The sequence below is a fragment of the Aquila chrysaetos genome, chromosome 3 (genome assembly GCF_900496995.4).
Source record: "Aquila chrysaetos chrysaetos chromosome 3, bAquChr1.4, whole genome shotgun sequence".
Taxonomy (NCBI): Eukaryota; Metazoa; Chordata; class Aves; order Accipitriformes; family Accipitridae; genus Aquila; species Aquila chrysaetos.
In genome coordinates this window covers 23,845,487-23,869,780 of record NC_044006.1, presented here as the reverse complement: position 1 = coordinate 23,869,780, position 24,294 = coordinate 23,845,487, and the positions used below count along the sequence as shown (strand labels likewise).

Sequence of the window (24,294 nt, the reverse complement as noted above, 5' to 3'; positions counted from 1 at the left end):
TCCCAAAGGGTCTCTGAGTGCTTTGCTAACCTTAGGGATCATTTCATTCTTTCCTGACAAGTAAGGCTCAGTTTCACCTTTATGGCAAACTTCAGGCAAAGGATGGGGAGAGAGGAATACTGAGCCCACACACTCTGCAGAGCCTCCAGCTCCCAAAGTGGGCTGCAGGTGTCCAGCAGAAGGTCTCCTGCCCTACGCAGGCATTGTTACTCCAGTGCCTGAGGCTCACTTTGTCCTTCCCTCCCTGTGTCCCCTCTGGCTGCACAGAAGGAGCTCCAGCAACCACAGAGGTTCACACTGTTCCTGGGCAGTGATGCTCCTAGTCCCCACTCCATCAACACTGAGCTCATCTTGAGCAACGTCTACGGTGTTAAATGAATTATTTATTCAATTTAATTAAGAAGTACTGGAAGCCTCTGGGAATGCTGGGGAGAGAAATCCTGCATGACTCTTACTGTTATTTCTCTATGGGTTTTTTGGACTACAGGGGCACCTGCGGGCACCACCAAGACTAGTTCTCATTGTGCTAGGTGCTGTAGTGGTATCCACTGGGTTGTAGCTCAGTGTTACCCAGTTAAAGGACAAGAGGCAATAGACATACACTGAAAACCAGGAAATTCCATTTAAATATGGGTGGTCAAAGACTGGCACAGGTTGCCCAGAGAGGCTGTGGAGTCTCCATCCTTGGACATATTCAAAACCTGACCAGACATGGCCCTGAACAACCTGCTCTAGTTGACCCAGATTAGAGCAGGAGGGTGGGACAAAGTGGTCCAGTGGTCCCTTCTAACTCAAGTTACTCTGTGCTTCTGTGCACATAGATAGAGCAAAATGCAGGAACATACTCCCAGGTGCTTGCAGTCACAGGTCAAAGTTGGAGGAAGCAGTGGCAGAGCGAAGCACCCTGTTCTGTCCCATTACCAGACAGGCTGATCAAAGAATTAGGATTCACTCCAGGGTCTATTCTGATGGCCTATCTACTAGACTGTGCCAGGGACAGAATGTGGAAGGCCAGGAACTGCCTCCCATTCAGAGCTCAGTTGTTACAATGGGCTTCAACATTGCTCAGGGCATGTCTGAGTCTGGCTTTTATAGAACACTCAATGGGAAAATGAAAGAGAAGTTTTCATCTGAACATAAAATTATCTATATATAATACATATGTGTGTGTATATGTATATATGGGGTCATCCTGCCTCAGGTATAGGCTTTCAACTCTTGCAGTAGTTTCATAGACTACCTATATATAAGAGCACTGCCAAAGTTATCATCCCTAAGTTTTTCTAGTGCCTTTTGTAACTTCTCTGCAGCAAGCTGAATGGATCCAGGTGCAGTAATACTACAGGTATACCATTTATACAAACAACGATTGTCTTCAGTGCTGAGCTCCTGGAGCAGTTCATTCCGTGCTGACAGTCCCTGTGGGACTCTGGAGCAAATACTTTCTGTGAAGCAAATACTTTTTCAATGGATTTCACTTCAAAAGCAGTTTCTAGTAGCTGAAAAACCTGACCCAAAGGATTACTACTGAAATCACAGAGAACACCATTATTTCAGCAGCTGCCTGGCCAAATTTATGGTCTCAAGCCTCTCCACTCTTCTGTGTCTTAATCAGAAATAACTCTGTCAAAATCAACAGGATGATGTTGATGTAAACCCTGTATTCAGAGGAAAACCTGGCCTTTTGAATTAATTGTTTAGCATTCATATCCACACCTCTTCATAGCCCTGGCACATTGGAAACGGTATGTTAGGAGGGCTAGAAGAATCTGACCATCTGTGAATGACCAGGAATAAAATCTCTACGAAGGATTTTTCTAACAAGGCTAATAATCAGGGCAGCATTAGGTGTGTAAATGAGCCAAAGGCCTGGTCTGCAAAGTTGGCACAAAATGTAGCTTTGTTGACATATCAAACCATTCTGTGACAACTTGCCACTTAACCACTTCAGTTTTCAAAGATGTAACCCTCTCACCCTTTTAGTTTTGTTGTGATCTTGTAGAAATGCTTAGTTTAATAAAATACAACCGCTTTTGATGTGATTGCTTGATATTGGCTTTTGTGTGTATTATCGTCCGTATTTTGTATTAAATAATATTAGATAATATATAAACATAATATTGCAGGTATGTGACATTTGAGACATTAATTTGATGAAAAGTCTAAGCAAAGTTAATCAAGATAGTGCAGTTGGTACAAAGTAGTTTTTGTTATCGACATGATAGTAGTAAGCCAACTCTTTAAAATCCATACAATAATAGCTTGGAAACAAATTTCTTTAGAATTTGAATTTCTTGAGGAATTTCACCTTTCAGTTCTACTTCAGAATGATTTTATATTCATTTATTTAATGTCAGAATTGCCTGTGGAAAAGGCCTCAGTCCAAACCAGTTCTGATTATGGTAAATAAGAATTTTCACAAAAGAAGCTCCACTGCCTTGAAACTATTTTTGGACTTTGCCTTTGAAGATGCCATTTTCAAGCATACCTCAGGCTCCTCTTTTCAATAGTGGCACAAGAAATCCCAGTTCTGCTCCTGTGTCACGTTTCCTTCCAGTACAAAGGACTGTCACAATTCTGTGTCAGTTAAGCCTCAGATTCGAGTTACATGGACAATTTTGCTTAAATTATATAATTTGATTTTACCACTGAGGAAGTCTTTATAGCGTATCATGTCAATGTTTGATACTAAAGACACTATTTTGAATAAGAAAATAATGCTAAATAATTAACCATATTCATCTTCACTAATCAGCAGAGCCTCAGTGAGTCCTGTTTATTAAACTCATTTTTGTTCCTCATGTGTGTGCTCAAGAGTATAAAATTATGGAACAAAAATAGCATCAGCATTTGTAAAATCTCTAGAGAAAACCAGCTACTGGTGTACTTGACAACAGGGAGAACAGCTGGAGAGTCTAATACCCGCCTCCTCGAACCACATACAAACCAAAAATTCTAGCAGACTGACTAAGGCTTATGCTCCATATTTCTTCCTAATTTTGTCCCTATAACATGATTTTCTCTGTAAGACACAAATATCTTGATTTTTTTTTTTTTTGGTTAACATGTGACACTAGGCTCTGTATTTCCTCTTATGCAATTACCAGTTTAACAAGCAACAGCATTCACTCAACATTTCTGCAGCGTTCTTCTTATCACCACTGACATACTAAATCTGTCTTCCTATTTGTAGGCTAGAAGCAGGGAGAACAGAAGTGAGATAAAAATGTCCCTAAACTGAAACTGTGCTCCCTGTCTCCTGGGACCTGCCATCCAGTATGTCCATTTAAGCAGAGCTGCTGGCAGAAAGTGAAAATAAACTATACTGGTCATTTTACATAGTGAGAGACATCCAACTTGGGAGTCCCAGTAACACTGTTCCAGAACTGGTAGGTACAAATTGTAGAAGAGGAGGACTGGGAGTACCAGTTCAGATACTGCAGGCAGAAAATCCATGCTGCCTGGGGAAAGTTCTGTAACCTCTAAGCGTGTGAGTCAAGGTCCAGCCTCCTGAGCAAGGCTTTGACATCAGCATAGTAGAAAACAAAAACTGTACAGGGATGATAACAGACCGAAGTAGAAAACAGAGATGAAAGTCCAAGATTAATGATGGGATTTTTTTGAGAAGTTATATTCTTATATTGTATATATTACATGGCTCTGTACATAAAACTTAAGGCTCCGACATCCATTCAAAGATACCTCAAAAGCCATCATCAGTGGCTTAGCATCTATCACTTTGTAGCACGGAGAAGCCATCCGTTTCACAATTGGCAGGCATATGCGTATCGGCAGACATCAGCGTCAAGAGATACAAACCAAAATCAAACGGCAAAAACAGGAACAAAAGTTAATGGAAAGGAAATTGAAGAACTTCTAAAACGGGATATTCAGGTAATCCTGAATCAGATTTCTGAGCAAACAGCTTCCCTGTGCTGAGAGAGAAAGATACTCCTTTCTCTTCTGGCATTGTACTTGTACATATTCAGCAAAGCTGGGCAAACGGACACTGATCTAACCTGCTGCTTGCAGATGCTATTGATCTGGCATGAGGAAGAAAACATAGCCAGTATTTTATGGCAGGGATGAAAGCTAATTCAATATTCAGATATGCGGACAATACAATAGAAATAATATTCTCATAAGGCATTAAGCTAATTGAAGTATTATAAACTCTCTGTCAGATTATCCTCTTTATTCTAGTGGTCCACTGGTGTCAGCATCCCTGACTGTCATTGCACATGGAAATCCCCTAGAGACTAATTAAATTTTCCTGACTTGGAATAAGAATACAGGGGACTATTTTTAAATCCTATTTTTACCTCTACGGTTTTATCCAGCTACAATGGATAAGATGTGACCAAAAGTGTATACATGCCTACGTCACCTTCTCATAACTGAGTCTTCCTCTAAGGTTTGGGATGTGTATACCAGAGCCTGGAAACCAGGGGACCTTGGCATTTCTACCAGCACAGTTTGTTGACTGCAGCAGGATTAGTCTGGATAGACCACAGCATGTGGGTATAGGTGAGAAGAGAAACAATGGTTTCATTCATAGCTAGAACTCAAGAAGAGGAGCCTGAATATGGTTATGACAGATCACCACCTACCAGTCTTTCTGAGAAGATAAAAAGGCAATTGTCAGCTCGGGGTTTTTTACAGTGACATAGTAAAAGGGGCCAAGGGCAAATGCAACGACATGGATGATGGATTCACATATAGCATTAGAAACGGTAGCATTTGGCGTGACGGTTTGAGCAAGAAATCCCACAGACTAATTTAAGATACACATCTTAGGGCTGATACGTGTCCCTCTAATCTGCAGAATCAAGCCGAGACGTAGTAAAAATCCAGGCACGCCTTCTAAACCTGGTCAGTTCAGTGAAGAACCAGGCACATAACATCAGAGGCTATATTCCCTACTTGTTTTGTGATTATTATTAGTTCATGGAAAGAGTAGGTAATGCTGACTGAATATCAATCTCTTAGAGAGCAAGCTGTTCGTACCGCCTGTATTTTCTAAGCATCTCCTTCTGCTTCAGAACACTGGGAACATTTGCATGAAAATAGAAAATCTTTGCCTCTGAAGAGCCTGTGCTCCTCTGCTGCTTGTTCAATGCATCAGGTTTAAAGCTGAAACCTGCATTTGTTCTTACTTGTGTACCCCCCGCATTAAGGACTCAGTCCTTGATATCATACAGAAGAGCATTTACGAGTGCAATGGTCCTGCTGAAAGCAATCAGTCGCCTTGTTCATGTGCTGACTTTGCTGGATTAGGACAAGAGTGCTTTAGAAGACAGGAATTGAAGCTCTGACTCCCTTGACTTCCCTGAAGCTGCTCCAGCTTAGCAAAGGTATAACAGAGATGTCTGAGCACTAGTCTTGGGTTTTGAGTGCCTAATTATGGCTCAGACAATTGGTGCGATTGTGGCCACTGCTGGGAAAATAAGTAGTGTGAACTAGCGAGTTCCCTAGAAACGAAGAACATTTTGTTTCCTTTTAAATCTGGTTCCTATCTAACCCAGAAAGAGCTGACAGTTTTTTGAATCTGCCAGTTGAAACTCAGACTGTCTGCTGTTTTGCAAATAATTAATGATGCTGGACTGATGAGCGGAATGGGAAATGTAACCACCTTCTCTTTGACACCTTAGGACTGCTTCCCAGCTGAAGGAATGGCTGGGCATCAGACTAGCTGTGTCTGCTTGGATGACTCAGCCCCACTCACTGGCATTTGACACTTCCAGAAAGAGTTAATGCGGTTCTGCTGACTCACGGAGGCAGATGAATCTCTCTTCCCGTTTTGATATACAGCAAGTGTCTCATCGGAGAAGGGACAGCAGGCAAGGGTTCCCAAACGGGGGCATGCATATGACTAGTATGCCGACCACCACAAGTGGTACCCGAGTGCTTCTTGAGAACTCAAGGGTCTTCCGCACACCAATAGCAGCTCTGGGAGCCCCAATCTAAGGTGTTGATGCACAGTCTGGAGGCAGGGAGGAGTTTAGTTTTTACTGCTAGTTTTACTGATGATGTTGATACTGCTGTGCTTTAAATGTCACTGATTTGTTTCATGCAGCATCTCCAAAGTATCGCAATTTGTCTCACCTTGCTCTGCCAAAAGTCCTAGCCAAGGCCTGTGCATCTTCCCTATTGTAATCTCCACTCTGGCTACAGCACCTGGAACTGTCTCAAGTTCATTCATTTGGGCACATCGCTCAGAGTTTTCCACAGTTCTCTGTCATCTCTCCTCTTCCACTGCTCCAAATGCAAACTCCTTGGTCTCACTTTCAAAGCCCGTCACAATTCAATCCTGCCTCATACCAGTCCTGGTATTTGTTATCCTTCCACCCACCCTTGCTTTGTCGATTGCACCCTCCATTTTTGGCTTCTCGATTCTACACTTCCCTTGATGACTGGAGACAAAAACCTGCAGTGAAACCAGTAAAGTCCCTGCTGTAGAATCCTTTACAATGTCTCTGTCACGTACCACATAGCATTGAAGCGCCAGCTAATAACAACAAGGCAGAGGATGGCCAGGGCTGCAGGTTGGCTAAGGAGCTGCACACAGGATCTGTATCACACCCTCTCCTTTGAACTCTGATTCTCATCCACTTGTTCTTTAGGATACAGACTGTCATCGACAATGTCTTGTGTTTGTGTGTGTTCTGTGCAGTATGGCAAAACAACTCTTAAATGACCTGTGAGCTAGCTTGTCTTCCTCTCCTGTGGAACAGGATTGCTTTGCAGTCCCAGTGTCTTGCAGCTTCCTAGGGAAGCAGGATTTTATATTTTATAGACGGGTTTTAAAACCACAGAGAGACTGAGGCCACACTGGAAGCTCATGGAGTGCCAAACCCACATCTGCTTAGTGCAGACTAATACCAGGCATCTGCACCTGGTTCTCTTTTCTAAACAGAGATAAATAACAGTAAAGGCAAGCCCCAGGGCCATGTTCAGAACAGGCTGGAAAACACTCAAAGTATTTGCAGAACTAAATGCTTTCCAGGGAGATATTTTTCAATGTATTGTTGTAGTAAATGTTTAGATTTTCCAAAGACAAACTCATAAACCAGTCATTAAGGAATGCTATTTTATGTACAAATATTTTGCAGAACAATTTAATATGTAATCACACAAAATGTTTTTGCACTCCTAGTACCTCCACAGCATCGGCATTAAACGACCACTGCTTTAGCTGACATCTCTTTTCCTGCAAGAATGGCTGTGATATGTCAGGGCTTGCCCGGAACCCCAGGGATCATTCAGATGTTCAGAACATCTGTGCTTCATAAACACACAAAGCTTGACGCCTGGGCAAACCCACCCTACAATGGCCTTTAGCAACCTGGTAGAAAGTAAGCCTGAGTATACTCCGGTGGGAACAAAGGTGTTATATTGCCCTTTAACCCTATCAGAGGTTTCTTAAAAATGACTCAGATTGCCGGTCTCTCAGTTCTGCCTGCATAGACCACTTAATTTGGATGTTATTTTTATCAATGTACTAAATTTGCCAGTTTCAGCCAAGCTCCAACACTGGATAGGTGTACTGGTGAAATAAATATGAGGCAAAATAGGTTATAGTTACAGTCAGGCTCCTGGCCAATAAAACAGAAAATAAGCAAGCGTAGTTACAAGACAAAATAAATACAGTCCAGGGCTGAATCTTGCCTAAGCTTTAGAAGTTCACTTGAAGAACTTCTCACAGTTGAAGTGTCACGTGAGTGATGGTCTTATTCAACCTGCAAGTGGGAACCTAGGCAAGAACAAGCATCCAGTCTTCCAAGAACACTGCTACAGGTCAAAACCCATCTTAAAAACTTCACTGTATAAATGGAATACATGAAAGTACTGCATTTATCACTCTTTGTAGGCCAACTAGATCTAACCAACCTATATAATAGGGTTTTTTTATATTTTGCGATTACCTCAAGCCAGTCTGGTCTTGTTAAGATCACATTCAGCTGTGGAGGCGCAAAGTTTGTTCTTTGAACTAGTCTCTTACACCCACTCCCACAGATTCTTCTTTTCCTGTTGTTTCTTTTTGATCTTTGTCTAGAAGCCTCAACCTATATAAAGCATGCTACAAAAAAACCTCTGGAAGTCTATTAATACATTCCCTTTAGCATTCTCTGAGTATATTTCACACTTATCTTTAGATTTGAAGCAGTCTTTTCAGTCTGTGCTAGTACAACACACGGAGTTCTGGACGTGAGATCCCAAGTACTCCTCAAAGCTCCCAGAGCTCTCATCCTGCAGGACCTCTATCTTACTGATACCACCTGATGCTCTGAACAGCGTTTTCCTGATTGCTAGCAATTGTATTTGCAGCTGGATTAGACTCTGTAGTAATTGCCATGGATAACTCTCCTTCAGTACTTCTTTTGGATTCCTGATGGCAGTTGCTTTCTCTTGGTCCACACTCCAACAGCTGTGTGGTTTGCAGACCATGGGAGCCCATCCTGACACGCAGTGGCTAAATAGCCCTAGCCTGGCCCTCGCCGCTCAAACCCTCTCGCCCTCCCTGCCGCCTCACCTCACTCCCTCAGCTACGCAGGTACAGCTTTTTGCAGGAGCGTGTGGTGATAAGGGGTTAAAGACTGGGGTTAAGGTTGGGCTGAAAATGTTTGCGATATTTTAATGAAAAAGGGCATGTATATCAAAGGTATTTTAAAATAGCAGTCGTGCCCCAGCTCTTTGACGTGGGTCATTTGACGGCTTCAGGGACATCTGTTTGTACAACTGAGAGGGTAGTGTGGAGGCAGTATCTGCTGCTGATAGAAATGCATGTCAAATGGTGAGCTTAGTAAGTGTCTTTGCTGAGAGAGGTGTGTTGACTTCTCTGAAGAGATTATGCCCTTGTTCTCAGCCTGCTTGCCAACTGGCTGTTCCCTTTGTCTGGGCTTCTGATATTCATATAAAGAGTGGTACAAAACCCTGGCTTGTTCCGTGCAGTGCATGATCTCTGTTCTCTGCAGATAAATCTTTCTGACATGATGTAGCAGATTAGTCCAACCAGCTTCTATTATCCATTTCAGAAGCTTCAGTGGCCTTTACGTGTTTCATCACAAATAATTTCTGACAAATCCACAAGAATACCAAGCAAGAAGGAAGAGAGTGAAGGTTCTGGTCACTGTGCTCACAACCAAAGCAAAACGTCAGTGGGCAGTATGAAACATCCCTTAGCTCCTTCCTCAACCAGCAAACCACTGATTATCAATGACTCTTCAAAGCGCATATTCTACAGCCATCATACGACCAGCTCACTTCCACATTACTCTGAGATTCTCCCCCCACATCAGCTGTGAAACCATTAGCCAACCAAGCCTGCTAAATTATATCACAGAAACATTTTTCCTCAGCTGGGAATAAGTATCTCTCTCATAACAATCCCCAGGATGATTGGATCCTACTCCTTTCACAGAACTGAAACTGCTCTTTTCTGAGAGGAGTCAAGTACCAACTTCTTTCTTCTGACCCTGCCTCCCTCTTCAGCTGTTGACTGTGAAATTCTCCTTATTTACCTGGCACTTTTACAGAGATCAGTAGCGCATCACTATATTTACTTGCTCGTAACATCTTTTCTCCTGTAATTGACAGTAGGTGTCTTTCCACAGAAAAATATCTCTGTGATGTTAGAACTGGGTATCCAACCCTTTGCTCTGTTACTTTCCCATCTTCTCGCCCACATGCAACTCCTTTCAGAAATGACAACCTCAAAAGCACATCCTCTGTCAAGAAAACTTCCACAGTTACTCCCTTTCCTCGGTGCAGATCAACGTAAGTTTGCTGAATTGAGAAATGCTGCCTGAGGATCACAAGCTTTTGACTTGAATGGAATTATGGGTTTCCTTCTGGAATCTGTGAGTGCTTAGGGTCAGTTTCTGCTTGCTGCAGCGAGACTTCAGGCTCTAAACCAGCACCCTCATGAGATGCAATTTTAATGGCACTTGGGCTGAAATACTTATTCTGGATGTCAACTTACTTGAACTATTTCCCAAGCGATATTTTAATAAAATTGTTTAGTTAAAATGTCATTGAAACAACTCTCAAAGATTCTGATTGTCCTTTACTGTTAGTCTTCATCCTCCCAACAGCTCTGCAGTCTGTCTCATGAAACTCCTACTGTCTTGTTACCTCATTATTCCCTTCTAAAATTTTATCATTACAGCCCACTTCACACCTCCTCTACCACACTGACAAATGCTACGGTGACCTATGGTGCATATTATAGTTCTAGTTATAGCTACAGAGTCAAACCTACAAATCTATGTCCTGATCTGTCTGTGACTCGTAGGTGACCTTTGGCTGGCCCCTGATTTCTTTATACTTCAGCCTCCCCGCCCATAAAACTACTTTGTTCTTTGAGATTTATGGCTGAAAACCACAGAAGCTATATATTAATACTACTTACAAAGAGTTTCTAAGTGTGCTGCAACCTCTTTGAATGACTGAATCCATGCAGAGATTAATTATATCTGATAGACCTATAAATGAAATATCTGTAAAGGGCCCTGCTGGACAGTGGCTATCATCCAGTGATCTAACATACTTGCTGCTTCTTCTACCTACTTGCTCAGTTATTCCTTGATGAAGAGGAATAGATATGAGGCACCCATGCATCTCCAACCTGAAATAAATTGCCCTTTTTTAGTTCTTTGCTATGGTAGTATAAATGATGCTAAATGCATTTAACCTTCCTGTGGCAGGTTATATTTCCTTGCAGGAAAAGAGACTTAGCCCAACTCTCCCTCCCCAAACTTCTTCGCAATACCCCTGACTGCATTCAGCTGGGTGCTGGGAGTTGAGACCGAAAGAACTGAATCTCTGCCTCAGAACATTTGCCACCCACATACTGCAACAGTGTTCAGGAGCTGAATCTTATTTGTGAGGCTTAGTTTCATTTCCAATCTTTTGTGCCAAAATCCCAATGTGATGTAATTAGTGCACATCAGTGGTCGCACAGTTTTGGTATTATTTGCTACACGCTAGCCCTCTCTTAATCTGGCTTTGGGTCTATAGACATACTGCAGCAGAAGAACTTACAGCCACACAAATGTGTGGGACTGTGGATGTGGCAGAGGACATCAGGAGATGCATGTAGAGACACATTCAAGGGACTATAAAAGGTATCAGAGAACTCTTACAATAAGAGACATTGAAATAGCACTGCAAAACGTATTAACTGTATTGTGACATCTGAGCAAAAACCCAGAACTGGAACTGGACAGCTTGCTTTGAATGCTTCATCGGGCATGTTTCTCTGTAATAAGCCAAAGTAAAAACATAGCCAAACTACAGACATCTGGTAGACCATACTCTTTGGGCTAATTTGGGACTGAACACAAGTCCATTTTGGTGCTTAGGTCTCTTGAATAGAAGGCAAGCAGCTCTGGGTTTTGTCATGATATATTTAGGCATGGGTTTTGAAAGAAAACTGATTCACTACCTTCATTCATGTTGAATTACAGCAAATCTAAAATTTACTCTCTACCCTCATTCACTACCCTCACTCATCTGAAAGACTTGAGAGTGATATTACAGTAACTCATTCTCTGAAGGAGAACGTGTCCACCTGTCACTTTTGACGTGGGACCGTGTCTGACATGGGACCAACGCCAACCTCAAAGGAGCGCCTTACGGAGTTCAGTTCTATTGTTTACATCAATTGTCCCATATATACTTGGGAAAGCCTAGTTTTTGTATTTGTGTCTCCCTTTTGCGTCTGTATTTGTCAAAAAGGGGCCGCAACGGCAAAGAAGAGAGTCTCGGTTCTGGATGCTTGCCAGGAAAATGTGACTCCATCCCACCCTCTGCCCAAGGTAAAGGCTAAGAAATGTTCATCATGTGCGTCATCGGGTTATCTCCCTCCCCGAGACTCCAAGTGTCAAACTGCAACCCAGCAAGCCTCAACCTGTGTCCAGAGTAATACTAGAGCCAGCACAGGGTCACGAAACAAGCTGGAGTACCTAGCTCGATTATAAACTACCATGCTTATAAAGCAGCCTTTCGAAAAACACAGCCGAGTCTCACAGCTACCACACTCGGTAGCTTTGTGCTCCTTCTAAGAAGCTTCCACGCTGAAATCTTTGCTACCGGGACAGACTGCGCCCCCCCGTCCGTGGGATGCCTCAGCCCCGGCCGGGCTGCCGACCCCCGGCTGCGGGCGCAGCTCCTGGGGCCGAGCCCGGACTCGGGGAGCCCGGCTGGAAGGGCCCAGGCACTGCACCCCATCTGACAGGCTAAACTCTCTTCCTCCTCCGCGCGTCCCCCGTCCCTCTCCCTTCCTAATAAAGTCGAAGTGAAAGCGGGTGCGGTCGGTTCCTGGACGCTCTTCCCTCCTCTGCGCCCGAGGTGGGCGGCGGGAGGGCGCTGCCCGCAGACCAGCCGTTCTCCCCCCGAGGGGGCAGAAAGGCCGCGGCCGCGGCAGCCCCCGCGGTGCGGCGGCGGAGCGAGGAGGCTTCGGTCCGCCCCCGGCCCCCCGCCCGTAGGAGGAGGCTGGCGGGCGGGGGGGTGGGAGCGGCGCGGTGGCGGCGGGCGGCACGGGAGAGCGGTCCCCGCCTGAGGGGAGAGGGGCCGCCTCCGCCTGCCGCTGCCCCGCGGGGAGGGCAGCTGCCCGGTCCGCGGAGCGGGGGGGCCCGGCCGGCACCTCGGGGCGCGGCAGCGGGGCCGGCCGGGCGCGCGGCTCCTCCCGCTGGGGCGCTGCCGGGCCGGGCCGGGCCGGGCCGGGGGCGGAGGAGGCGGGGAAGGGGGGAGCCGCTGCCGTCACCGAGGCTCCCGGCTCGCTCGCCTCGCCTCGCCGCCGCGGCAGCCCCAGCCCCGCTCCCACCCCCTCGCCTGCCCCCACCCTCCTTCCCTTTCTCTCGCTCTCTCGGCGAGAGCGGCGTGCCTCCCTTCGCAGATGGCAGCCGGCAGCGCCATGCAGCCTCCCGTTCCTCCGCCTCCTCTCCCTCCTCTCCGGCTCTAAGTTAATGCCATGCTGCCGCTGCTCCTCCCGGCACTGCTGGCCGCCTGCCTGCCGCCCTGCCAGGGCTGGAGCCCCTCGGCGGCTGCCAGCGGGCAGGAGGAGCAGGAGCAAGAGCTCTTCTTGCCCCCTGTCAACTCTTCCTCCCGCTCCTTGGCCAGCCTCGAGATGGACCTCGACGGGGCAGCAAGCAAGGAGGAAGGCAGCACCGCCAGCCCGGGCACGCCGGCTGCCCCTAGCCGAGAGCCTTTCCCTTCCGCTCCCACCTCCTCCGGGCAGCAGCAGCAGCAGCAACAGCAACAGCAGCAACGTCCCCAGCCGCAGCCCGCCGAGGACCCGCACTGCAATATCAGCGTGCAGCGGCAGATGCTGAGCTCGCTGCTGGTCCGCTGGAGCCGCCCGCTGGGCATCCAGTGCGACCTCCTGCTCTTCTCCACCAACAGCCACGGGCGGGCCTTCTTCTCCGCCGCCTTCCACCGGGTCGGGCCGCCGCTGCTCATCGAGCACCTGGGGCTGGCGGCCGGCGGAGCCCAGCAGGACTTGCGCCTCTGCGTGGGCTGCAGCTGGGTGCGGGGCAGGCGGGTCGGGCGCCTGCGGGGCGCCGTGCCTCAGGCCGCCGCCGCCGCCTCTTCCTCCTCCTCCTCCTCGTCCTCTTCCTCGCTCTCCTACCCGCCGATGGCGGAGCCCGGCCAGTACTGGCTGCAAGGGGAACCGCTGAATTTCTGCTGCCTGGATTTCAGCCTGGAGGAGCTGAAGGGGGAGCCGGGCTGGCGGATGAACCGCAAGCCCATCGAGTCTACCTTGGTGGCTTGTTTCATGACACTGGTCATCATCGTGTGGAGCGTGGCCGCCCTCATCTGGCCGGTGCCCATCATCGCCGGCTTCCTGCCCAACGGCATGGAGCAGCGCCGCAGCACCGCCGCCGGCACCGCCGCCGCCGCCGCCAAGTAGCCTCTCCCGGTGACGCTCCCCCCCCCCCCCCTTCTCTTCGTCGTGTGGTGTGGAGGGACGCGGGGCGGCCGCCTCCCGCCGGGCCGAACTCTGTCGTGGTTTTCTTGTTTAAAGCGTGTCACAGGGTGCGCGGCGGGAGCGGGCGGCCGCGGGGCGCGGGGCGGCCGCGGCGGCCTCGGGGCCCGGCCCGTCCTGAGGCGAGCCGTCCTGAGGGGAGCCGTCCTGAGGGTGAGGGGAGCCGTCCCGTCCCGTCCCGCCGCGCCGCCCGCCCCGCCGCCGGAGACGACCGGCTCCTGTGTGCTCGTTTTATATCTTTAATACCCGTTTTAAACGAACCTTTTAGTAAAAAAGAAGGAAAAAAAAAAAAAAAGCCCCCTCCACCCCACTGCCCCCAAATCAACGCAGGAAATAAAAGACCCTCCCGTTCAATCGCGTTTGTGGTAGTTGGAGTAGCTTTTTTTGTGTATGAGTACAGTTTGAGCGGGTTTTTTCTTTATTTACAGAAAGGGAAGTCTCTTTTTGGCAGGATCGAGAACTGAAGCAGTATATATATTGTTATTGCTGAAGCTGAACTTTAATGAACCTTTTACACTGTATTTCCCAGTTGAGATAGTGTGTACTTATTATTGTAGCTCCGCGTTACTTGGCTTTTAATACAGAGGTTTTCTTTCTGGAGCCACCGTCGCCTTTTGTTGGTCTGTTTCCGCCAGGGTGGAACAGAGGGTTTGGCCGGCCTCCTGTCTGCACACCGGCTGCGAAGCTCCTCTTTCCTCACGACATGATGTTACCAGGGTTGTTGGTGGAAAAAGGGGAACCCCAAACCCTTTCTGAATGGTGTTTGCCCTATCCATACAGTAGATTTAGGTCTATATGCCTACACCGGGGTTGGGTGGGGTGAGACGTGGAGCATGTCTGTGCCAGAGATCCTCCAAGGCCATTTACTTCCCACAGCTCCACCGACTATGACTTTCTCCTCAGTTTGAGGTCGGGTGCTTTCGGTCCCGGAAAGAAAAGGGCCACTCTTTGAGATGTGTTAAAAGCAGCGTGGGGGCAAGTCTCTGACTTCCACAAAGTGCATTCCTCACAAACAACTCGGATGCAGTGTATTTGTTGGAGGCATGGTAATATCGTACCTCTTTTTCATCTACCGGTCTGCAGGGCTGCTCACAGAAAGCCTGTGGGGTGGAGGGAAGGCAGGAGCTGCCGGTCCAGAACTAGACCACGGCTACTGCTGTGCAAGCATGCAAAGAGGAAAGATTTGCAAGATTTCTTCTTTCTTTGTCGAGCACACAGTTGCATAGCCTGAAATACCATTTGTTGTGTACTTCCAACTGTTTAGCCTTAGAAGAAGTTGTTTCATCTGACTTAGACATGATTAGTCCAGCTGAAGTTTCTAAAACCAAAATGTAAGCTAAGTGAGAAAGATCTGCAATATGAATTCTCATTCCTTTGTCAACATCAATGGATTTAATTTGTTAAGAACACATGAACTCACTCGGGGCTGATTTGGTGTATTTGTAATGTTGTTTTCTTCCCTGTGGTTTGGTGGAAATGACTGAATGAAAAGTCTGGAAGGATTAAATTCTTAGGATTCCTATTTTTTTTAACTGAGAACAAAATAAAATAAATGCATGCTCTATGTGTATGCTATCTAGAAAAAAAAAAACCAAAACGCAGAGAGAAAAAGATTGACAAACAGCAGAAATAAATGAAGATCTTAAAATGTTCCATGTTACTGGGCTACGTCTAAACCCTCTGTTTCTCCTATTGATCTTAATGGGCATGTCACTTGAGTAAACACTGCAGTAGTGTTGTTTTCAGAAATTAGAGAATCCAGTCACTGTGAGAAATGTTCATTTGACCTGTTGATATCCAAAGGGCACCTTCCCCTGTACGCTTCATTTACAGATCCCCACTTTTCTTTCCTTGATGTGAAAAATGTAGTGTCATTTCTGCCTTGTGCAAATTCTTTTGTGCACAGGCATGCGACATGCTAGAGAGTAACTGCTATAATGCCCAGTGTGACGGAGAAGCCTCTTCATACTGAAAGGGAAGGCTAGCAAGAGAACACGAAGCTGATGTTAACACCCTCCTGAAAGAGAAATGCTCTACATATGGAATAAACCTCAGAAGAGTTGCCATGCTAGGAAAGAATTTCTTCTTTTAAATGAAGATGCACTTAGGCAGAGAGTTTCTTCTATTGAATGAGATACTTTTAGGCAGTGAGTTAACTTTTTTTGGAAGTTTTGCTGGCTTTGTAGCACACAATGCATAGCACTCCCTGTGATCCAGGGAGCCTGTGCCGGTGCTTAAACTCAAGGTTGGAATCTCTTTTTTGCTTATCCTAGTTTCACCAGTGACATGCTGTTGTTTTTTTCTGAATTGCCTCAACATAAGCAAGAGAATGGTGTTACTGTCTGAAACGGGCAGCTTCAGTTATTAAAGGTTTATTATTTGCAGTTCTTGCAGACACCTACCAGGTGGTACAGCAAAACTCGTACAAAATGGTTTGTGTCTTCTACCTATATCAGCTTGAATACAAACCTTGTGAACAGGCAGTGCCACTCAGAATATTCTGCTGCTTCACTTAAAAACTGTGATGGAAAAGAGATTTGCTTGTAGTTCTTCTATAAATACGCTTGTAAGTGGAGCTACTGTTAAAAATCTGCTAAAACATGAAATGTTTAAAACAGGGATGGCATTAAACAAATAAACACACCCAAAAGGCAAATCTTGCCCAGAATACAAAAACCTGCAACATTTTCAGGGAGTACTGATCTCAGACACAATGTGCAAAGAACGCTTTTGAGTTAGGGAAAGTGTTTCCTTAGATTGCAGTAACCCTTGGGGTAAGCATGTTCCCTTCGCAGAGAGAGGACAGCCCATGTTTCTGTGCCTGCAGAGGGTGCAGAGATGACCTGATATACGGGGTTTAGCCTGGACCTAACTCCCTGAACCCTGGGGTTTCAGTGTGGTGGCAGCAGGGTTTCTCCTGTAAAGAACAGAGGATGGAAATGCATTATGCAGACCGTGAGCTTTCTTCAGTCACTATTACATGTAGGGTCAATAACCCTGCTCCCAGAGCTGTGGCTGCTACTATGACACTACGTAATCGGTAATTCTGAGTAACAAAAGGTACACGCAGCTTTCCCCCGCATCTCTGGGAATTTCATCTGCATCAAACCTGGAAGAGCCGAGCCCAGAGCAATGTGAAACGATACATCTGCACACCAGCTAGTTTTAGATTGCAACTTTGGACACTTCAGTGTCTATTTATTTTCTTTTTCACTGGCAGTGGACCTTTATTGCCTCTTTACTGGGGATGATTCTAAGCCATTTTTAGTCGTTTGGATTTATTTTTAAAACCAGTTGGTAGGAGGGTCAGCACGAGAGCAGATTAGTCGCCATATATAATCCTTCATATACTCAGGTAGGGCATATATATGCATACATATACATACATCTATACATGAGAACTTACTGTGTAGAACAGAAAGTCAAAAGGGAGAGAAAGGATGGTGAGAAACAAATGCAAGTAATACTGGTTTTCCTTCACTAACAATTTGCTGGATTGTGTTTCCTGGCAAGTTATCCTGACTTTATTTATGTACGTGTTTGTTGGAAAGCAAGGGATACCTAGAAACAGAGGTAGTTCTTGATTTCCTTTTTATGTAATTCAACTCTATTACAGATTTTTTTTCATTCCAGGAACCGGGAACTCTCTCCAGAGAGAGATTCAGCGTTAGAAGGTAGTAGGCTTTTATGCTCGTATTAGACTGGTACATTTTTTTTGCTTATATTCAGACCTCAGAATTGAATCTCTCTCCCTCATATATTTTCTTAGTCACGTTTTACAGATGTACTAGAAGCAGAAGTGTACAGATCAACATGTAGTTTTAGCACGGACAGTTTTGCTGTTACTTGGTGCCACATTGATTCCCATAATAAAAATATAAAAATGTAGTACAGTATAATAATAATTATCTATTATGTAAGCATATTGCTGTTCAATAGATTATCGGTAATCAAGAGCATTTTTGTATGTCAGGAGGTATGTGGATATTTGGGGCAAAATTGCCATACTTGGATAAATGTGAGAGTTGTTACTTATTCAGGACTTAGCTCACCAGTGCTTTAGGTGATTAATATAACTGCAACAGCAGTACTATTTATGCAGTGAATATTACTCAATATGAGTAAGGGCTACTGAACCAGGTCCTAAAAAAAACTAATCAAAAGCCTTAGTTGGCTGAGTAAGTATTATTCATCGTGACCTCCGCTTGCTAAATATAAGTATCTCCAGGGCTGACATTACGTGATCCCAGGGGCCGAGCAAAAGCCCAGTGAAATCAAATAGTTAATTGAAGTTTTGTGTGACTGAAGATCAAAGAATCTATTTTAAAGACATATATCTAGATATAAGAGTAGGTATTACATTCTTGTTCCTCTCTGGTTTTTATACACATACTTTATAAATCCAAAGCCAGGATTTCTCAGGCTAGTGTAGGGCCTTGCTAGTTTGGAAATCAACTTCTTTCTGAAGCTGGTGAAAAAGTGCCTGTTATTTATCAAGGAATTTTACTGAATAAATATTGGGTTTTTTTCAACATATTGCAGGGAAAGGACTTGATTTTTCAACAAACATTTTTAATCATTCTGGGAAAATGTGTAAATATCAAATCCCAAGTGTCATCAGATTTCAAAACATAACTAATCTTTTTAACCAGTAACTGATTTTTAAAAACATGTTTTTAAACAAAAACATTGGTTTCCATTTTCCCCCTCAGAAGTATAACATTTCAATGAAGATCAGAAGTGCATTTGAGTGTTTCACTTTGCAAAAGTGATTTTGTGGGGAAAAAAAATCTCTTCTGTTATTTGAAATTGATAACAGCTCATGACAGATAAGGTACTACATTTCTTGTCCCATCTTCATAATAGATCTGGTTAAATAAGTTGTCTGAAACAATTGTACATTAAAAAAAAAAAAAAAGTAGCTTAGCCTGTTTGTTTTGTTTCTGTTCTATTATGCCAAGGGAGAAAGCAGCCTGGTATAAAATCTGGGATATTAAAGATGTTTACTGGAAATGTCTGGATGGTGTTTAATTAGATTTGTGGCTAGACTAAGTCTCACAATCCAAACATCTTCCAACTCTTTATAACATTTGGATTCATAACTGAGTGTAGCAGTTTGATCATTTATATGACAATCAGAGTCTCTGGATCTGCATGTTGGGGAAAGCCAGGATCTAAAACCTTATCTCTTATTTTAGCTTTCTTATTATCTCAACAGGTTACCAATGTCAGAGCAAAACTGGAAGATCCAAATATCCTATGAAATGCTGTGTGTTTCTGTGTGTTTGACTTGTTCTTAGCTTTCATAGAAAAACATCTGATTAATGAGACATGAGTTTGAGATCAATGCTGTTCTGAGGAAGTGAATTCACTGGGAGTGTAGTCTTAAATTATATTTTTGTTCCTCGTAAGGTGAGACTTGCTAGAAGCAGAGGGACCTTACCTTGGTGTCATTCTGGGTGTTGCTAAGCAACATGAAGTGGTTAAAATGGAGATACAGAAAAAAAGCATAGAGGATTAAAGGAAACATAGAAAAAGCATAAAAGAGAGCAAATGTGCCAGCACATTCTGCAAAGAAGTTGCAAAGTATCAACTGTGAAAAAGAGAGCGATTAAGATCATAGAGAAAAAAAAGAAAGCTGACACAAGATGAATTAGGAACTTGATTCCGTACTTCATATTCAATCAAATTTTTCAGTGCTTTGCTTGAATAATTGATTGCAGTTTTGGCCCATAATGGCAAAAGAGAGTAAGAGCCAGGGAAGAAATGGGAGGCTCAAGAAAAATTAAGAGTGGAACCACCATACCATAAATAAAAAGAGAAGAGAAATCACTCTACATATTGCTGGAAACCAAACAATGAAATGGCAAGGCTCTCTCTTGCATATACTATCTGCTCTAATTTTGCTTCAGATGATCTCTGAGGTTGTGAGGAAAACATGCTAAATGTTGTTTTTATGGAATGGATATGGTTCTTCAATCATATCTTGCTTTGATCCATGTCAAATACATGTTTCTCACTGTCCAGCACAAGAATGTTCATCATAACTGTATTAAAGCTTTTTACCTGAACTGAAGTAATGCTGGTGTGACTGTATTTCCCAGGCTGGGCCACTGCTGTTGACAAGACTACCTGCTGGTATGCTGTTTATAGCATTCTGATCTATATTGCCGATACTTTCTCACTCATATATTTTAAAGACTACCCCTACATAATTTTCCTTTTTTGTCCCTATCTTCATTGTCTCCAAAGCTTCTCTCCATTTGTCTTCTGTCATTAAAAATTAATCATTAAGATTTGTTCTTTCTTTCTTACTATCTCCCTCTTCCCTTCTCTCTTTCCATAGCATGTTTTTATTTTGACATTTTCTGTCTTAAGATTTCTCACCTGTCTTTCCCACAAGTATGTCCTTTATCATCAAGCTATAAAAAAGTACTCCAGGAAACTGTGCTATCAGTTTCTTTTGCTTTTCCACTGTGCTCGCCACCCATTCAGACTGCACCTCTCATGCCTTTGGTACGTGACACCTACAAGACAAAGGTGAACAGGAAACCTTGTTTTGAGGGCAAAACCCAAGTGCAACGTTGTCTCTCCCACTGGTCCTATGGTCACAGGACTTCTTCCACACTTTTGCCCCAGACACTGAGCAGGGTCCTGAGTTATTGTGTCTTCTTCTGGTAAATGAGAAGTGGGCCCATTTGGAGAGTGTCCTTCCTCCTTAATTCCTCAAAGTCCTGTCTCTGAATAACCCTTCACTCACACACCTGCCCAAAACCCTATCTCATGAATCGTGGAAGCCCTCACATGCCACCTTTCCCACGTATTCTTGATCAAAATGTCAGGAGTGTCTCACCCTGCCTTCTGCTCTAACTGAAGGTAGATGTCTTCCACCTTGGGGAAGCTCTGCAGAGCCAGAGAAGCAGTGATCTCACTTAGGAATGAATCAGCATTTAAAGTTACAGTCAGCTCAGGTATGCAACTACAGGCTCAAAAACATTACTTTTCAATTAAATCTTGGATTCTGCAGAAGTTGAAGGCCCTTGCCTGGATGATGGCACATGGAAAAGTTGTAAGAACAGAGGACCTGGCAGATTTTTCAAGTGCTGGTCTAGTAGCATTCTGGCTTTATGAGTAAATGGCTGAGTGGCCAGGCCAACTCACTGCAGGCCTGCTTTTAAAAGATGATAAATGTATACAGCTCACGCTGGAGCCCGTGAGGCTCAAGCCTTCTGAAAGCAACATGTCTGTCTGTGTCTCTCTAGCTGTGGAGGAAATAATATTTACTCTTCTCGTACTGGTAGTGAAAGGATTAATGAGCTAAATCCCATATGGCGTTTTGAGCATGTGAAGCACAATAAAAATGCAAAACATGAACATGATTTTATTCCTTCTCTGTTCTTTTTTGCACTTAAGGGCATGGTTTGAGCCTTGTGGTGTTAAATTAAGGTATTCCGCACAATTTTGTCCACAATTTAGCCAGGCAATAGCTGTACTCTGGAAATGCTTTTCCCATTGAAAGGTGCTGCTGTGAGCAGATATATTAAAAAGAAATCATTACTAAGTGATGAATGTTGCTGGAAGAGATTCTCATTAACCCAAAAGTACATGAAAGAATCCCCCAAGGTGTAAGAAATATTTTCTAGGAGGTGACTATATGAAAAACTTGGTGTGGAGGTAGCTGGTGGAGATTTAATCATGGGTCTATTTCATTTCTTTTCTTGCACTGTGTGTTTCATCACATTTTCTCTGGGGAATGTGAGCTGTGCCTAATTATGCCAGCAATGTAGTGGCTCCTAAATGGAAACTGGAAACTACTTTCTTCAGGCAATACTTACTATGAATTCTCAAGTTTTTTTCATTTCCTCCAGGACATGTAAAGCAGTTAATGATGCAGGGTCATATTGTTTGCTTAACCCAGAGAAACCCACTTCTGGGGCATGAGGTTTACATGCATCACCCCATCCCTTCCCCAAGATGGGGATTTCCCATGGCACCCCAATCCCCACTATCTATTTGTAGGATAATTTAGGGGCTAGGAACATGAAGACAGATGTCTTATGCCTCTGTGCTCTACCCCAGCCACACATGACCTTCCCCTCTGGCCTGGAAGCACAATTATGGTGGATGTTACTGTGAATTAATTTACAGCAGGCCCACGCAAGCAGCAGTTTCTCACAAAAACTAATACAGCTGTACTGGGAGCAATTTCTGGAGAGGACCACCGCCAGCAGACCTCTCGTTCCACTTGCCCTCAGTTGACTGCAGTCCATGCCCATGGCACGCTCCACAGCTATGACTTCCTGATGGGTCCATGTGGGGCAGCTAAGGAAAACCACATGCACAATTTAGGAAATGAATGAGGCTTTAGCCTGAAAGCCCATTTTGAGCAGAAAAGATCTTTAACTGAGCTATTCAGAAGTGTCTGTGCACTATATGAGACATGTACTGATGTCTTTAACATATACTCAGTTTTGCAGGCCTTTTTGGTTTGCTTTATTATTTTTTTGAGAGTTTGCCTAGGATTTGTTGTAGATACTACCTGGGAATGCTCCCTTGCCCTGCATATAAAATGTAATTCCATAGGCTTTGCTCTAGCTACCCTGATGTGAGAGTCAATTGCCCATGACAAATCTCATCCTCCAAAATGTCACTTACTTATCTCCAGTTCTGAAACAGAGACTCATGTCCTCTCCCCATGAGATTGCCATCGTAACAGTTACAGACACCAGCCCATGCTGGGTTAAGACAGAAGACAACTCTTATTTTCCTCCTATATCTGGAAGGTTTTGTGCCTGTGACAATTTTGAGGTCCCTGAATTCAGCCAGTGAGATTGATAGTGGTGCTGCCCAGTGCTAACTGAAGTGTCGTGGGTGGAATGGAGAGAGATTTACTTCCTCCCCCACACAAAGTACAGAAAGAAAACAACATTGGCTAATCTGTTTTCCTACATGTGCAGAGGAGCACAGTGAAGCAGAAATCAGTGGCTTTACCCGTGTAAGAAAAACAAACCCCCTGAAGCACAGATGCTGAATGATCCAGTTCTTCAAAAACAAAACCAAGAACCGTTTTCTGTGCATGTAACTACTGCTGATTGCCATGAGAACAGCCCCAGTGTAACTGTGTGATTGGAAGGTCTTTTACCATAGTGACAGGAATAGGATGACCTTTTGAAAATTTCCCAATTAATTCCATCAAATTATGTGTGATTCGGCTGATAACTGCACTGTCTTTAGTATCTTCATGGCTATCAAGTTGTCTCTATTGCTATCTTTCTTCTGTTACGTATAAAAAGATAGTGAGAAACCTATGATGATGAGTAATGTTAATGGCATTTCTGACAAAAAACCTGCTAAAAATCCCAGTTAAATCCTTCTAACAATGATATTTAGAGAGCTCATAAGCTAGAAAACATCAAAGAGTTAATACATTTCTGTAATATATTTAAAATATCAGAATCCTCAGTGTTGAGGACTACAGGTTGACTGTAGCAACAGAAAGCATTCACAGCAAGTTCCCAAGCATGTGTTGTCTGCTATTACTTGGCAAATAATAGTTGCACTTAGCTACTTCGTAGTATCTTCCAAGCCCACATTCAGGGTAAAACCAATTACTCATGACAATGCACAAAAAATATTTTCAAACTACTACTCCGAGTTCCTCAATGATACAAGCATACTTCATCTACCTATAAGTCTGTCTTGAATATTGGGGTTTAAAAGGTCCAGAATGTTCTTTTGCTTTGACTATCTTCATTTTCTTGCCTTCATTTCCTACAGCTGCTGTACTGTCTGGTTTTGCTCAGCATGTTTATAGTTGTGGTTATTTAGGAAGCAATGTAGTATGTGAGCAATTCAGCAAAAACTTGCTACAGGCAATGCTAATCCTTCTAGGCTTGGAGTTAGCAGAGGAACAGAGGGTGCTGGAGGTTTCCTTTTGCTGCCTGCTGTCAAGTGTGGAGCGTGACTTCAGAAAAGAATAAAATCATTGTTCGCTGCAATGATTTTAAGAAATTGATATTTATTCACCAGTTCAAAGCACTGAGCAGTCAGTCTGGCTAAAGCATAAGGAAAGGAGGATGTATCAACTCCTCTGTTTTTAATTTAAGCTTTGGCAGTTGTTAGAATTTGAAGAATTTAATAAATAAATGTGTTGAGGGGTATAAGTTTCTACATTACTGTAGGATTTTGAGTTACTTCAGAGAACTGAAATATAGGGGTCTGAGTTACTTCAGAGAAAGTATAGGAAAAACCTATCTACTGAAAGAATAGACGACATGAAGAGCATTACTGATGGAAAGTACCACACA

The 24,294-nt window shown here is 44.1% G+C and overlaps 1 protein-coding gene across 1 annotated transcript; it reads left to right on the top strand.

Annotated features, from left to right (window-relative positions):
• The first annotated feature begins 12,799 nt into the window (after nucleotides 1-12,799).
• On the top strand, nucleotides 12,800-20,063 carry TMEM158 (transmembrane protein 158). The gene has a single exon (XM_030010432.1). The coding sequence runs from the start codon at nucleotides 12,974-12,976 to the stop codon at nucleotides 13,910-13,912; it is 939 nt and encodes a 312-aa protein (XP_029866292.1). The 5' UTR covers nucleotides 12,800-12,973; the 3' UTR covers nucleotides 13,913-20,063.
• Nucleotides 20,064-24,294: the final 4,231 nt, after the last annotated feature.